At 42.5% G+C, this 17,254-nt stretch overlaps 1 protein-coding gene across 1 annotated transcript in view; it reads right to left on the bottom strand.

Moving 5' to 3' along the window:
• Window positions 1-17,254, bottom strand: part of LOC122802338 (ras GTPase-activating protein 2-like) — a 384,535-nt gene that overhangs the window by 38,152 nt on the left and 329,129 nt on the right. Inside the window, exon 7 of the mRNA XM_044071976.1 lies at window positions 2,538-2,724. Within this exon, the coding sequence (XP_043927911.1) occupies window positions 2,538-2,724 (187 nt within the window). The remainder of the gene's footprint in view (window positions 1-2,537; window positions 2,725-17,254) is intronic.

The following is a 17,254-nucleotide window of genomic DNA, read 5'->3' as shown; positions in this document are numbered from 1 at the left end:
GGCATACCTTTGGCACCCCAGCTGGACATCAGCAAGCTACAACCCATCTGTTAAGAATACTGCAACAATGACTCAGTCAGGACATCATAATATACACAGGAAGCAGTATAATGCATTTCTAATTGAACGAGGCAGATCACCTGACCAGTTAAATTGTATACATTGCTCTTCTTGGAGAAGCTGAAAACTTTTAAAACTGACTGATAAGAGGTAGTTCTGTGTACATATTGCACACCAATTACCGTCTCTCTATTCTATAAACCAGTGGAGATACCTGCTTTACATTAGCAAGTAGTAGGTAACTGGCTGCTAATTATCTAATGGCAGGTAATTAAGTATACTGATATCTCATGTGTACCTCACTCTCACTTTCTGCATTCTACTCAGCTAGACATTTTGCAATACATATTAAAAAGCAGCTGAAACCTTTCCCAAATGATGCAAAATGGTAGCAATCACTAGTCTGCAGAATCCTGTCAATGCATTTACAATTTCATGGAACTTGCAGAGATTTTTGGCCAAGTGCGCACGCACACACACACACACACACACACACACACACACACACACACACACACACACACACACACACACACACACACACACACACATACTAACTTGCTGGATCTCAGATTCTCTTTAAGAATACATTTTGCCAAGAACATGCTGTTACATCACATGCAGTTTTACACTGTGAAGACAACAGTTGGCATGTTTGCCTTTGGAAACAAGTAGTCTTTTGGGATTGCTCTGTTAACTGTTCTTTTGGGATTCATGTTTGCGCCATGTATCCCAATGTCCTGTATGTTTTCAACATTAATGATATTTGATAAGAGACAACCTTATGCAAGGAAGTTGCGAGTGCCCAGTGTCCTGTGTGTTTCATTATTATTGGATAAGACATCTTTATGCAAGGAAGTTGATCTTTTCCCAATTTGAAATTACCATTCTTTTTACCAACCTACTTCCTTAATGGTCTAAGAGGTTTAAGTAGCTACTGCCTCAAGCTTGTCTGTCACAAGATGAGTGGATCTACATACTCTTGTGCTCAGCCTCTACTATGCACAGACTAGTCACTATTCTTAAAGGTAAGCTGTGTTTACCTGAGATGTTGTCACTGCCCTCTTTATAGGTTTATGCAGATTAGCCTTAAAGGGGGAGTAATTTTCTAAGCCTGCAGTACCTGCGCTACTACAGGATACCCGAAGTGACTGGGTGTCTTCTGCATGCACCCTGCCTCATCTGCATTCCCATTATCATCACAATTACAATTAGATACTGCAAACACTAACTCACTAAATATATTTTCAGAAAGTTACTATATCTGCAAAGATCTCTCACAGAGAAATGGCATCTGGAAATTCCTTTTGAGACATTTTTTGGGGGCTCAGTTCATACTAAACTGCCTCCTAGTTAGCTTGTTTTAAAACAAAAATAACTGATGGGAAAATAAAACATACATTTCCCCAATGAGAACAGCAAACTTTAATTTTGCACAAAAATGCTCTCCAAGTAATTCGCAGAAGTCTGTACTTTTTATGATCTTCAGTCACTGAAGCTCACTAATTCAGTAAGGAAAATTAAACTACATTTCCCTCACTAGAAATACTAAAACTCTTCTTGTTTAACAAAGTAAATGCCTCTCAACAATTTCCATTAGTTTGCGGTACAATATGTACAACCACAAAAACCTGTCAAGCACTGCAGTAAGAAGAAAAAAACATCCCTCCAAAAATAAGTAAGCAGGTGCACACAACACCCCTGCACTTGTTTGAAGCAGGCGAATATTTTACTTAACATTCTTAAATTAAGAGAAACTGCAAAATTATGTCTTGTGTCACTACTACTAGTGGTTACCAAGATAACCTGGAACCACTATAACGGGCTTTAAAGATATTAACAGACAAAGCTATCTCAAACATGAAATGAATGTTACGTTCAGTCTTACAAAACACATGCTTTCCAAAGACAATGTTTCCGGCTGTCAACAACTGCTGTGAACAAAGATGACTTCTAAAATAGTTTCTTTAAAATAGTTTCTTTTACAGCTCAGTTACAATTTTCAGCTATGATGGAGCATTTTCTTAAAATGTTCTCAGCCCCTCCCCTATGATTTAAAATATTACTTAGTGTGAAATGTTGATTGCTTTGTGTACTACAGAAGTTTTTTGAGAATTAAAATGTGTGACATATTTTATAAGTTCTGTGAATTAGACAGTCTGGGTCAGTTTTCTAAACAGCCAACTCAACACAGGTCCAACAAGACTGACTTTTCCCAAGACCATTGGTTTTAGAAAAAAATGAGAACTGCCAGAATGAAGCAACACTCTTGGTAAAGAGGGTATCATAAACAGTGGTATCCATGCAAAAAAAAAAAACAGTGACAGGGACATCACAGTTGTGTTTGTGACAGGTCTCAATGACTGCCTTTGCAGAACACTATGTTCCTGCAGTGCACTACTGGGACTTGCTAGCAGATAAAGGAAACTTGTGCTTCCAATGAATAACAGCATGCCAGGTCTCATAGGGATACTTACTCACTCCCAATCTTGGCACTGCTTAAGCTTTTCCTGCTGTACGTTTCATGGAGGTCACGCAGCTTTTCTACCAGCTCCTTTATTTTCTTCAGTGTCATGAAGGTCTGCATAGATTCTTCAATAGTGAAGTGCGAAACGTCCTCTTGCTCATCTGGCCCTTGGTAAATGGCTATCCTCCCACATGCCTCTGCAGAACAGAACATAATGAAATGTAAACACTGCTACAGAATGCAAACTCACATCAATATGGTGTTCAAGTGATAAGTACTAGTTATTGTTTGTGCAAAGAAGAAAAGAAATCTGTGAAGACATTCAGACAGGAACTTGTGTTAAACCTCAATCAGAAAGTAAAAAATGCTGAATTGTCAAGTATCAGCATTCTGCAAAAATTATACTGTATACTACTTTTTTAGGGCCAACCAGAGTAGATATTTCAAGCCATATTACCACTAACACTAACCTGGACAATTTTAACAGTATTACTGACCTTCCTGTCACTATAGGCTTTGATCCCCTTCTATCAGAGGCCCACTCCAAATATACTCAACAGAGTCCGCCACCATGTAAATAGAAGAAGCAACCCTACCTGGCAGAAAGCAGCATAAAGTGAATGACTCTACCACATTTCTGTGCTGGTATATACTTGGAGATTTTCAGAAATCAACCTGTCCTCTGTAGTATGTCCCAGTCAACTGGTCATATACACAGACAAGCAGTATAACTTGCATACATACATATAGAAATATTTCAGCCATGGGCAATAATGCCTTTCTAAGTAAATATACCGAGAGTCATCCCCATAACAAAAGTCAACTTGTTCTTAAAATATCTAAACAAGTGCTTGCTTTAATCTATTCCAGGTCTCAACTATTCTCTCAGAGAACCAGTGAGTACAGCTCTCATGGGTCAATATTAGAACATCGAAGGTTCAAAACTTCGAATGTTCTAATATCGACCCCTATTCAGCGAAAGCTGAAAATATCGAAGCAACAGAGAACCAAATTTTTTCCTAGGGAAAGAATTTGGTTGCCTGTTTCTGTTGCTTCAGTATTTTCAGCGCTGTGGTGGAAAGTTACAGGTCGGGTTCAGGTAAGTGTACGACTGAGTGCGGGTTAGGTTAGTTAGGGTTAGGGTGCGGGTTAGGTATGTGTGAGATTGTGTGGACGTGAGGGTTAGGGCAGGTTACGTGAGCTAGGGTTAGGGAGCGGGTTAGGTATGTATGCGATTGTGTGGACGTGAGGGTTAGGGCGCAGGTTAGGTATGCCTGCGATTGTGTGGACATGAGGGTTAGGGCGGGGTAGGTGAGTTAGGGTTAGGGCGTGCGTGAGGTGAGTGTGCGATAGTGATGGACCTTAGGGTTAGAGTTTGGGTTAAAGTAAGTGGATAGTTAGTGGTGTGCGTATAATTTAGTGTAGGGTTAGGTGTAAGATTTTAGGTGTGTGTGTGTGTGTGTGTGTGTGTGGATTGCTGTTTGTTTGGTGTGCTTGTGTTGTGTGTATGTGTTTTGGAACAGCAAATATTTTCCCTAGGAAAAAATTCACTGTTCTGTATGTTCGATGTAATATAGACCCGCTCTCATTACTATATAATTTTCTAAACAGGTTGTCATATGCTTCTCCGCTACTTTTTGATAATCCCAAACATTCCGAAAGGTAGTTATCTCTAAATGTCCTATATGCCTGAATAATGTCTCCTCTTAAATATTTTTACAAGACAATGTACAACTTCAGATATTTTAATCTGTCATAGTAACTCCAACTTTCACATCCTTGCTATATTTCTACTGTACAACTTTCACATCCATGCTATATTTCTACTGTACTCTTTCCAATGTACTCATTCCAGTTTTCTTATTTTCTTATAAAGTTTCCATAGCATTCTTCCATAATCTAGTTCGGGTGTAATGTAACTTACAATGATTTCATAATTTCTGACTTCCTAGACTTAATAAATCTTTTTATACAGCCTATACTTTTATAACTATCATTAACCAACTGGTTGCTATGATCAGATAAAAATCAAGGCTGGATCTATCCATACACCCAAATCCTTAAATGAATCCACAGTTTCAATCAATGTGTGTTGTATTAACTATTCACCCTTCAAACTAGGTTTTCCAAATATCACATACCTAGTTTTTTTATGTATTTGTTAGCATATTATTCTTCTGTGCCAAACTGGTTCAATTTATTTAAGTTCTTTTGCAGGCAGGCACTGTCTGTAACATATGTAATAACTTTTCCCATACTTAAGACATCTGCATACAGACTGTAGGACAGCTCAGATGAAACATCAGAAAGATGCAACCTAAACAAGCATGACAAGACACACCTCACACCCCAATCCTGAAAGAGCATTAGATAATGGAGAGGAATAAGAAACTTCATTAAAACTGGAAATAAGGTGATGAGGACAATGGCAGAGGGGGAGACAGAAGAGATATCTAAAGTCAATATCTCAGAAATTAAACCACCAATGTCACCATGCCTTTCAAAGAAAATGCATTCAGGGAGCTTGAAACTCATTTGCTGTACGTGGCACATCAGAAACACACAACAGTCGATTCTGTTATAATGAGACTACTAAAGTACAGTTTTGTACCTACCATAAATGTAGATGTTTGAGTGCTCATACAGCTGCAGTCATAACAGATGGGTTATCCTGCTGTCAGGCGGGTCCTCGGTCGGCCGAATTCCAAAGTCTAGGTCCGGCGTCGGTTGTCGTCGCTTCTTCCCTGACGTCATTGCGGCAGGGGTATAAAAGAGGCAGCCAACGCCATTTTCTTCAGTTTTTCTTGCCCCAGATGTCAGGGGCCCCCAGGAGGAAGGCAAACATAATGTTATGCAAAGATGCAACGTTGATAAATCAAAAACAGCAGTTGCAAGCAAATACACCATAAAAGAATACTCCAAAAAGGTTATATGAAAAATGTTTGTCATAAGGCCTGTCCTAAGAGGGGATGGAGGGAGGGAAACCTGGACTGCAGCTGTATGAGCACTCGAACATCTACATTTATGGTAGGTACAAAACTGTACTATGTTCATCGTGCATACAGCTGCAGTCATAACAGATGGGTAGAATCCCAAAGCTAAGTAAGGGTGGTAGGCACTAAGTGGAACTAGGAGGGGCTAGGATGCCCTGCAGGACTGCTGTGGCAAAGCCCGCTCTAGAATTTGAGTATAGTGGGAGGTGATAGAGCTTGGAGAAAGTGTGCACTGAACTCCAGGTGGCTGCTTCCAAAATGTCCTTGGTAGGGACCCCCCTGAGGAAGGCTGCAGAGGTAGCTGTGGCTCTGGTGGAGTGGGATCTGATGCATGCAGGCACAGTTTTTCCATGAAATGAGTAACAAAAGCGTATGCAGTGGGCTATCCATTTTGAAATTGTCTGTTTGGAAATAGCCTTTCCCTGAGCACCTGCAGCATAGGACACAAACAGTTGCTCAGATTTCCTGAATGGCCTTGTTCTGTCCAAATAGTAACGAAGTTGTCTGTGAATGTCCAAGTAATGTAGTAATCTTTCCCCTTTGTTTTGTGGATTAGAATAAAAGGTTGGTAAGTGGATAGTCTGATTTAAAGCTACTCTGGATACTACCCTTTGGCATAAAGGTAGGGTTGGTTCGTAAGGAAACTCTGTCCTGATGGAAAGTGATGAATGGTTGCACAGCCATGAGGGCCTGTAGCTCCAAAACCCTGCGTGCTGAGGTGATAGCCAGAAGAAAGGCTGTTTTCCATGACAAGTACTGTAACTCTGTTGAAGATGCTGGCTCAAAGGGAGGAAGGGTCAGCTTTTCCAATACGAAGTTGAGGTCGCAAGCAGGGACTGGTGGTTTTCTTGGGGGTTTTATATTCTTTGCCCCTCTGAGGAACTGCCTTAAGAGAGGGTGAGAGAATAAAGGAGGATCTGTGTTGTATTGTGCAGAAATGGCTGAAGCGTGGATCTTGATGGAGGAGAAGGAAAGTCCATTGTTTAACATCTCAGCTAGGTACTGTAAAATTTGAGGTATATTTATTACCCATGGATTCTGTCCCTTTTCTTGATTCCAGGCACAAAATCGTTTCCATTTGGCGGAGTAGGCCTTTCTAAAAGAGGGTCTTCTGGCCTCGAAGATGACATCCTGCACCTCCTTGGAGAGGAGAAACTGTTGGGAAATCAAGGAATTCTCCATGCAGCTAGATTTAGAGTTTTGAGATTGCTGTGAAGGGTTTTGTAGTTGTGCTGGGACAACAGAAGAGGGACAAGAGGCAGGATCCATGGTGGGGAATGTGTCAGGCTCTTCAGGAGCAGATACCAGTGTTGTCTTGGCCAGTCTGGAGCAATGAGAATCATTTTCGGCCTCTCTGCTCTGGCTTTTAATAGAACTTTGGGCAGCAGAGGAAGAGGCGGGAAGGCATAGACTGTCAATGTTGCCCAATTGAAGGAAAGTGCATCCACTTTCCAGGCCTGTGAATGATAGGTCCTTGAACAAAATTTTTTCAACTGGCAATTTCTGTGGGTAGCAAAGAGATCTATGTCTGGCTGTCCCCATGCCTGAGTTATCTTTGTGAAAACTTGAGGATGCAACTTCCATTCGTGTGGATCTGTCATATTTCTGCTTAGATTGTCTGCCAGTGTGTTTTCCTTCCCTGGCAGGAATTGTGCCTGTAGTTGAATTTGCAATTCCAGTGCTGTGTTCCATAAGGTCATGGCTTGCCTGCACAGGGGGTATAAATGAATTCCCCCCCTGTTTGTTTATGTACCACATCACTGTGGTGTTGTCTGTCCTTATCAATAGCTGGCCTGGACGCAGTAGGTCTTTGAAGGTCATAATAGCCTTTTGCATGGCTAGCATTTCCTTTTGGTTGATGTGAAGGTGCTTCTCTTTTTGGGTCCATTTTCCCTGAATGCACTGATCTGTCATGTGTGCTCCCCAGGCGTAGTCTGAGGCGTCTGTTGCGATGATTTGAGTTGCTTGAGGTACACAGAAAAAAAGACCTGTGTTTCTTTGGCAAGCTTGAGTCCACCACAGAAATTCCTTTTGAAGGCATGGAATGAGTGGTATAATTGCTTCCAAGCTGTGGCTGTGTTGAGACCATAAGTTTTTCAGGTACCATTGAAGTTTCCTCATATGCAGCTTTGCACATGGGATTAGTAGGATGCAAGATGCCATGAATCCCAGAGCCTGCAGGACTTTCCTTGCAGTTAGCCTGGTGTAAGTTGCCATTTTTCTGAAGTATTGAGACAGTTGCCCTTGATTGTCTGGCGTGAGGTAGGCCATCTGGGTGGTTGTATCCAAGCTGGCACCCAGGAAAATTATTTGTTGAGAGGGTATTAGTTTTGATTTCTTTTTGTTGACTGTGTATCCCAGGAAGTTCAACAGTTTTATTACAAACGCCAGGTGCTGCAGTAGTATGTCCTTGCTGTCCGCTTGGATCAGGCAGTCGTCCAGATATGGGTAGATTTGTATCCCTTGTAGTCTGCAGAAGGCGATTACTGATGCCAGGCATTTCGTAAACACTCTGGGCGCAGTAGATAAGCCAAAGGGCAATGCAGAGAATTGGTAATGGGTTGAACCTGCAAGAAATCTGAAGTATCTTCTGCAATCTTGTCTGATAGGGACATGCAGGTATGCCTCCTTGAGGTCCAATGTTACCAGCCAAGACTTCTTGCCCAGCATGGGAAGAAGCTGCTGTAATGTGAGCATCTTGAATTTTGGCACCTGTAGATATGTGTTTAGGATGGATAGGTCTAAGATAGGTCTCCAATCTTTGTCTTTCCTTGGTACCAGGAATAGTCTGGAATAAAACCCTTGACCTTGTTCTTTTGCAGGTAGCTCTTGAATTGCTTTCATGTCCATGAGAGCTGAAACTTGTTTTTGTGCCTCTGCCCTTTGATTTTGTGGCAGGTTTGGCATGCATCTCATTTTTGGAAGGGTGTGAAAGTGGAACCTGTAGCCTCTGTCTATAATGTCCAGAATCCATTTGTCTTTTGTAACAATATGCCAATTTTTTGAGAATAATGTCAGTTTTCCGCCCAAAGGTGCTGCCATTAAAGCTTTGCTTGGCAGGTGTATGGGGAAGTCATTGTGTCTGTTTTCTAAAAGATTGTGATCTATCTTCTCCACCTCTTGGGGTTGGTGCTTGCCACTGTCTGGCTCTGAAAGATCCTTGAGGTTGCCCTCTACCCCTTGGGCACCTGTATCTGCCCCTTTGAGGTCTGACCATGGCTGGAAAGGACCAATTTTTTGAAGGCCAGTTTCTGCTGAAACGTGGAGGCTGTACCTGCAGGAAATCTTTCACTGTTTGCATTGATTTCACTTTTTCCTCCATTTTCTTTAGCACCTCCTCAGCTTTAACACCAAACAATACATCTTTTTGAAGAGATGCATCTAATAATTTAGCTTTGACATGATCTGGTAAGGTTTGCTCCTTGAGCCAAGCATGCCTACATATAACAGACCCCGTGTAACAGCAGCTCTACATGAGGCCTCTAAAGCATCAAAACCACACTGCAACGTATGTTTACCCACTTGCTCTGCATCATGCAACAAATCCTGCAACTAATTTAAATCTGGTTGTTCTGGTTGTGTCATCTTGCTTTTCAGCTGAGATATCAAAAACTGCTGATACTTTAACATATGGAACTGACAGTTTAATACCCTCATGGTTAAAGTGACCGAGGTGTACACCTTTTTCCCCCACCTTTCTAAAGCTCTGGAATCTCTCTCTGAATGTAATGGGTTTTTAGCAGTAGAGGCCTTAATTCCCTTGGGACCCTGTGAAATTGTTTCTGGGTCAGCAGTATGGCTTTTATATAGGAACTGGTGGGAATCAGGAACCCGGTGATACCTGTCTGGTTTAACAGGAGCTGGAGGCAAAGAATCTGGATTGAGGCTGGCTTCTGTGTACACATCATCCAATATATCTAAAACAGGAGGGATAGCCAGAGGCCTATGCTGGGGGAGCAGAAGAAATTCCCGAAGAAATTCCCTGAGCCTTTTCTTGGAATCTGAGTAATCTTGGCCTTCCCAATGAAAGTGTTCCCTCAATGTATGCAGGGTTTCCCCAAAAGAAAAGTCCTCGGGGGGGGGGGGGGCGAGGGAATAGACTCCTCTGCATCAGAGTCTTCGAATGGAGAATAGGGATAATCCTGGTCCTCAGATAGTTCTGAGGTAAAAGAAGCTTGATCTGAGGAAGGGTAGTCTTCCTCTAATCTGGGCCTTTTGTCAATGGGGGGTTGAGAACCCCTGATAAGAGTAATCAAATCCTCAGCCATTTTAAGCATCTGTTTTTTAGGCATGGTGCCTTGACAGAGGGTCTGAGGAACCTGTTTTTTTGGTTTTCAAGGCTGCTTTAGATTTAGTGAAGGCTTTACTAGAGAAGGAGGAAGGCCTGAAGACCCCTTGAGAAATGGCAGGCCTGTCTAAATTCTGAGTTTCCCCGCCAGGAGTGGCGTCGGGATCTGTAGTAGGAATGGGGGCCGAGGAGCCTGCGACCTCGGGTACTGAAGACACCAGTAATGCATTGTCATCGGTAGTCAGGGGCTGCGTAGGCGCCTCGCTGAGTACCGGAGAACTGGTAGTCGGCCTTAGCGTGGTTTCAGTAGGTGGCGTGGACCTCGTATGTCGGTCCTTATCTTTGCGTTTTTTGCTCAAAACTGGAGTCGGAGTATCCGACGACATAATATAATTAAATCTTTTGTGGAAAAAGTGAAGGGCGAACTCCGCCCGACGCTTAATAGTGCGTTTATTGAATCTAGCACAGAAACGACAGCCGAGACGTTGTGGTCTGGGCCTAAGCAAGGTATACAGAAAGAGTGGAAATCCTTATGCGGTATTTTCTTCCCACAAGAAATGCAATTATTAACTTTGTCTGACATCGGTCTGAGGCAAGAAAAGTTTCCCCAACGGGGTACTTAGCTTTCAAGAAGACTTCGACTGAAATACTTTCGTAAATCTCAGGAGCTGGCCGACCGGCACTTGCGAACTGCTTCTGCTACCGCACGGCAAGAAAGACTGAAGAAAATGGCGTAGGCTGCTTCTTTTATACCCCTGCCGCAATGACGTCAGGGAAAAAGCGACAACTGACGCCGGACCTAGACTTTGGAATTCGGCCGACCGAGGACCCGCCTGACGGCAGGATAACCCATCTGTTATGACTGCAGCTGTATGCACGATGAACATCTAACTGCCCTCATACCTTGAAGCTACGAAAACGAAAGTCATGTACTTAGCATAACAATAGATCCGTGAGGTCTGTTTCTGTCCTTCCTCAATGTATGGATCTTTAGATCCTACTCTGGATCAGACTTTAGCCACTCTAAACTTAACATCCAAAACTCAGGCTCCTCCCCTTACCCATAAACTCCTCCTGTCATCAAAATTCCTCAGATCGAGTTTACCCACAATTCCTCCTAGAGTGGAAAATCATCTCTAACAAGTAGAATCCCCTTATATATTCATCTAGAACTTAAGAAGCATATGAAAAAGACCAGGGAAAAGGTCCGACTATCATGTCAGAAACCAGGAAAGAAATAAACTACTTTTTATGAAAGGGGGAAAGATGGCAGGAAGTTGATGAAGAATGGAAAGAGAAAACACAGACCTATTGTCATAGTAAGTACACAGACCTATTGTCATAATAAATACTTAACTTTATCTGATGTGGTCTTTGCCATCCATTCTTAAATGGATGGGATAGAGTTCCCAGCTCAAGACTTCAGGGAGGTCTCCAGGAAGGATATTCCTGAGGATGGCTGAACTGAAAGCAGCCATATTTCTGTACATTAAGTCCAATTTGTAATGTGAATTGAAAGTATGAATATTTGATTAGGAGACAGCTGTTAAATCATCATCAATATAGGTTCTTGAAAAGAAAGCAGTGGAACTGGACACAGACCTGGTTAAATGAGCTTTGATGGGTCTAGACAAGGTAAGACCCTTCTCCTTGTACATCAGAAATACAGTCAGGCAGCCATCTTGATAAAGGTACTTTGGAGGATCCTTGTCCCAGATTGGCTTTGTAGAATGAGACAAACAGTTTAGCAGAATTCCTAACATGTTTGGTATGACGAAGACAGAAACAGAGCTGATGATGCACATCCAGCAAGTGTAACATATATCCCCCCTTTGTTGGCAAAAATATGGAAGAAAACTGGAAGATGGATTTATTGGCTTAATGAGGTTTTAGTTGCTACTTTTGGAATAAAAGATGGGCTTGTCAATAAAGATACTTCATACTTGTAAAACATTAGGTAGCGAGGTTTGCAATACAGGGCTTGAAGTTCATATACTCTCTGAGATGACATGACCACCATCAAAAATAATGTGTTCCAAGTCAGAAACTTGCTCTCCACACCTTAGTTGCAGGTTCAAAGGAATGATAGATTAAGGCCTGAAGCAAAATGTTCATGTCCCAAGGGGGAGTGGGATCCCTGAGGGAAGGTCTTAGAAGAAAAGCACCCATTAAAAACACCTTGGCTAATCTAAGGGAGGTTATAGACAAAATATTTTCTCCTATATGAAAATGGGAAATTGAAGGTAGCTGGACCTTAACAGTAGAAAAGCTAGCTCCATCATGAAAAACAGAGGCCAGGGAATCCAAGACAGCAGGAAGATGAAAAGGGGTCAAGGTTCCACACAGAAGCTCTGACAGAAAATATTTTCCACTTAATTTTGCATATTTTCCAGGCAGATGGTCTCTGAGAATAGTAAGAATGTAGATAAATGGCGAAGAAAGCCTGGGCAGACTAGCTATCATTGGAACTGAGGAAACCAAGTGATTAGTTTGAGAACCTGAATGTCCAGGTGAGGTATTCTAGATGTTTGAGAAAAAAGATCTGGACCTGGGTCCAGCACCTAAGTAGGGTGCAACAGGTGAGGACATAGGAAGGGAAATCACACCTGCAGAGGCCAGAAAGAAGCAAAGAGGATGACAGTGATCTTCCTCTCTGATGCTTTCTGCAGCAAATTTGGGGATGAGTGGAGTAAGGAGGAAAGACATCAGGAGTCCAGGGGGCCATTTATGACTCAGATCATCCCTTGGTGACTTCCCCTCTTGGGGGAATCAGATCAAAGAACCTGCTGTGTTTCGTGTTGTGAGGAGAGGAGAAAAGATCGCAGCATGGTTGACCCCAGCAACAGAAGATCCACTCTGCCACTAGTGGACTGAGGAACCACTTGTGAGAAAGAAAGATAGACTTGCACAGCCTGTCCGCCAGCAAACTGGATTTTCCCATGACGTACATGGCTATTAAATGTGGACTGGAAAATATCGCCCACTGCCACACACACTCATTACCTCTCGACATATGGGAGGTATCGTGTTCCCCCTGTTTGTTGGTGTACCAGACTACAGACATGTTCATCTAGACAGAAATTACTGTCATGGTAGAATGTCCTGAAAGGCGAGCAATGCTAGGAAGACAGCTCTCATCTACAAAATGTTGATGTGAAGATTGGCTCTGATGGAAGTCCACATGCCTTGGACCATCTTTCCCATGCAGTGCCCCCCACCCCAAATGAGAAATGTCAATGATTAAAATGGCATGGGGAGAATGAGGGACAAAGAGTCGACCTTGAGATACCTCTGGTGACCGAAGCCACCGTGTCATTCATGTCCTGCACATGTCTATCTACTGAATAGGGAAGCTCATGGGTTGACATCTGATTGACCTCTGTACTGCAAGCATTCACTGAAGAAGCCTCATGTGGCATCTTGCTAGGGAAACCAGAATTATAGTGGCAGCCACAGATCCTAAAAGATAGAGAATCAGTCTGGCAGGTGGCATCTTGCATGAAAGGATCATGTAATGCTTGATACTAAAGGGTTGTCAACCTGTTGTCTGAAAGCTTTGCAATCTGAGCAGTTGTGTCCAAATGCAGCCTAATTACCTCTACTGCACAGACCAGATGAAGCTTGGATTTGTCTATATTCACAGTAGTGCCCAGATAAGAGCCCAGAAGGAACAAGTAGTCCCTGTCCTGGAGGAGAAGATCCCTGGTAAGGGAAGAAATGAGCCAGTCATTAAGGTGGGGAACACTTGGAACCCGTGTCAGAGATAAGTTGTGACCACTACCATACAACTAGAGAACATCTGGAAGGCTGTGGTGAGACCAAAGGGCAGGGGCCTGAACTGAAAATGAGAGTCTCCCTGCCAGAAACAGAGAAATCTTCTGGGTCATCTATCCATCATAATATGGTAGTATACATCCTGAAGGTCTACTGAGCACACCCCGTTGTTCTTCCTCAGCAAGGAGAGGATGGACTAAACAGTGGATATCAGAAACATCATCTGTTTGGAGATTTGGAAAGCTCCTTTGTCAAAGCTCTCTGAAATCTTGTCATGTGTGCCAGACAGAGCAACACCCTCAAGGCGAAGGTCTCTGAAATGCAAACTTGCTTCCCAAACAGTCCAAAGCCCAAGGTTCCTTGCTAGGAGGATAGACAGAGCTGCTCTCTTTAGCCAGCTCCTTTTTTGTGACTGCTGCCACAGCCACAGAAACAACTCCAGGACCCTTGCTCCAATGAGGACAATCCTTGGGGGATACAAGAAATCTGAATGGTTTGCACAATATCAGTTCAGCCATGTCTGGTTTCGTCCATGCCAGCATTGAGATTAGACAGACCATCTCATCCATGGGAGGGATGCCCAAGATGTAGATGGGTTGGATACGAAGGCCTTAAGGAACACAGACTCCTCTTGGGAAGGGGCTTAGGAGGACCAACCACTTTTCTGCCTCAAAAGTTTGAAGACCTATTTCCAAATGAGATGGCCTCAAGGGGTGACCTGGAGACCCTTTCTCTTAACCAAAATCTTTGTCTTCAGTGAGAGGCTCCTGTGGGGAGCCCACATGCCTCCTTTTGCATGTATGCTTCTGAGGAGCTTCTCTGGTGGAGTGCTCCAGGGATGACTCAGAAGATGGGTGAGAGTTCTGGAGATGGGCTGTCTTGAGGCTTAAAGGAACAAACTGTCCTGATGAGATAGGAAAAGACGGATCAAGACTCGAGGGCTTTTGGTGGGGAATGGGAGGAGCCAAGCATGTGAGGGACACACGCTCAATAGGAAAGGAACATGTACTCTACAGCTTCAAATGACAAAACAGAGATGGAACCCAAAACCAGCCTGGAAGGATCTGAGGCATCCAGCCCAGGCTGGTCTCAGAGCACCAGTTGTCTAAGCTCCAAAGCTGAAGCTAGAGCCAAGCTACCTAATGCCAAAGCCCTGAGGGAAAGAGATGGCTCTGAAATCCTCTGAGTTGATCCCCCACCCCCAGAGTTGATGCTTTAGCTCAGAGATCCTTCTGGATCACAGCTGCCTGGAACCATACAGATCACAGAAGTTGCTGGAGTAGAAGGCAACTAAGTCTTCTGATCCAACAAGGGTAACCCTTGGGTGCAACTTGAATCCAGGGACCTTAAAGTTGGAGGTCGAATCAGGGTACAGGCTCCACTGAGAACCCTGGTTCCATATAAGGAGTACAAAAAAGTGAACGAAGTATCCAACAGACTCTGGGAAGCACTAAGTAAAAAAGACTGAAGCCGTTTATTATATGAAGCGCTTTTCGTTGCCGTACTACAGCAACTTCATCAGATAGTTACACACAAATTACCCTTCGGGTTTAAATACTAAATCATATAAGGAGTAAACTATTCAATGACTATCGGATCCAAAAGAGATGTTGGGTCCAATGACCTAGGCATCTTGGAAGCCGGGACCGAAGATGCAGTAGATGATATGGGGTAGTAAGGAGAGCACTTCTTAGCCTCCTTGAATTTCTCTTTGGACTTTTATCATTTTCCTCCTTATGTCTGAATATTTTTCGGCCGACAAGGAAACTCAGATGTTGAAGAAGAAGCAGCAGGTGGAGGTAGGGAAGTCTCTCTCACAGAGCCTAGGTGAAGTCAAGTCAGGACTAGTTTATTACAGCACTCTGTAATGGCCCTTTGCCCAAAAGCAGTGCAGAGGGAGCAGTCCTCATCAAGATGCCCCACTCCCAGACAACAGACACACCTGGCAGGTGTGTCTGAATTCAGTATTTTGTGGCCACAGGCTACACATTTCTTGAAGCCGGAGGGTTTTTCAGCCATGATGTGAAGAAAGAACAGAAAGAAAAACAAGACATCCCACAAGAATAAACTACAGTATAAATTAGTTAAGGAGATAGTCATCAAATGCAACTCTCAACCTGACTATAACCAACCAAAAGTGAAGAGAAGACTGCCAATGGCTAGAGAAATTAATAGACATTTTTGTGTGTGTGTGTATATACATATATATATATATATATATATATATATATATATATATATATATATATATATATATATATATATATATATATATATATATATATATATATATATATATATATATATATATATATATATATATATATATACATATATATATAAACTATAGAGTAAGGAGAGGTAAAAAAACAGGAAATGGGAAAAACTTGAGGAAATATCCTACAGAAAACCAAATGTTCGACTTATCTGAGTCACATGAGCAGTGGACCATGTCTTACTCTAATGAGTAGCCAACAAGATCTGGGGTAATGTTGGGGAAAAGAGGGGGTTATGGGTAACGGAAGAAGCCTGAGCTTTGAACCCTAATTTTATAGCTTGGACAAAGTTGGTTCTGAAGCCCATCCATTGAGGAAGAGATGAAAGAAACATCAGATCATTTGTTTTGGCTCTCGGGAAAAGAAGTTAACAGCATATCTGCCTATATAACAACACTCCACATGAAATGACATGTTCAAAGAAGCTACCAAAGAATAATGGAAATGAATATTTCACCTAAAATGGTATGCTTAAAGAAATATGTAAAGGTTAATAGACTGATGCAAAGCAAACTTAAGACACTTTTTTTTGAAAGAAAGCTTGCTACTTAGCAGATAATGTTAAGCTCAGATCTTTGAGCACAGCACAATTAGCAAGGTCATCTCTTGACAAACACTTCTCCTGCCTACAAAGACATCTGTCAGTTAAGCATCTTTAAACAGTCTTCAAAGGGTTTTTCTTCCTATTCCTCAGCTGTCCACACCTCCCTTATCAATGATGGACTCCCTACAAGTGCACACAGCAGACTGTCTCCTTGAGCTCCATCTCACAAACTATGCAATAACTAAAGTCAGGAGGAAAATCCCCTCCTACCAAGCACTAATTGAGGAACACTAAACTGAGGAAACTACAGTTGTGTAAAATACTACCATAACAGTAGATACCCTACTTCTCACCGTTGTAATACTCTTTATATGTGGGATATCTTGCCAAGGATAGCCTAACATCCTGCCAGCATACCAAAGCCTTTATACCCTCCTGGAATCATACATCACAATGCGCAAGGCATAAGGTACATGTGATGTATGGATGCCTAATCCTCAGATATGAAGTACCCCAGCTGAACCAGAGCAATCTCAGAGACACAATAACATGCTCATCTAGAAAGGGAAACATAAGGGAATATGAATGCAAGAGAAAACCCCTCATCCAGCAGTAGGGCAACAGAAAAAGAAAAGGAGGCAGAAGAGGGATCAAATAATGCAACACTGAGAAGTAGGATATCCACTGTTATGCTAAGACCTTACACAACTGTACTATATCCTTCTCCATCACTGCTGCCGTATTCTTTACACTTGGGAGAATACAAAAGCTACTTTAAAGGATGGGAGTAGGACAGCCCTGGTAAATCCTACCCTGGCCCTGGAAATGGCATCCAACTTATAATGCTTGGTA

Source organism: Protopterus annectens, chromosome 5.part0 (assembly GCF_019279795.1).
Source record: "Protopterus annectens isolate FY-2018-M chromosome 5.part0, PAN1.0, whole genome shotgun sequence".
In the NCBI taxonomy this organism is placed as follows: Eukaryota; Metazoa; Chordata; order Ceratodontiformes; family Protopteridae; genus Protopterus; species Protopterus annectens.
Note: the sequence above shows the minus strand (reverse complement) of the source record. Positions and strands in the feature narration are given on the sequence as shown.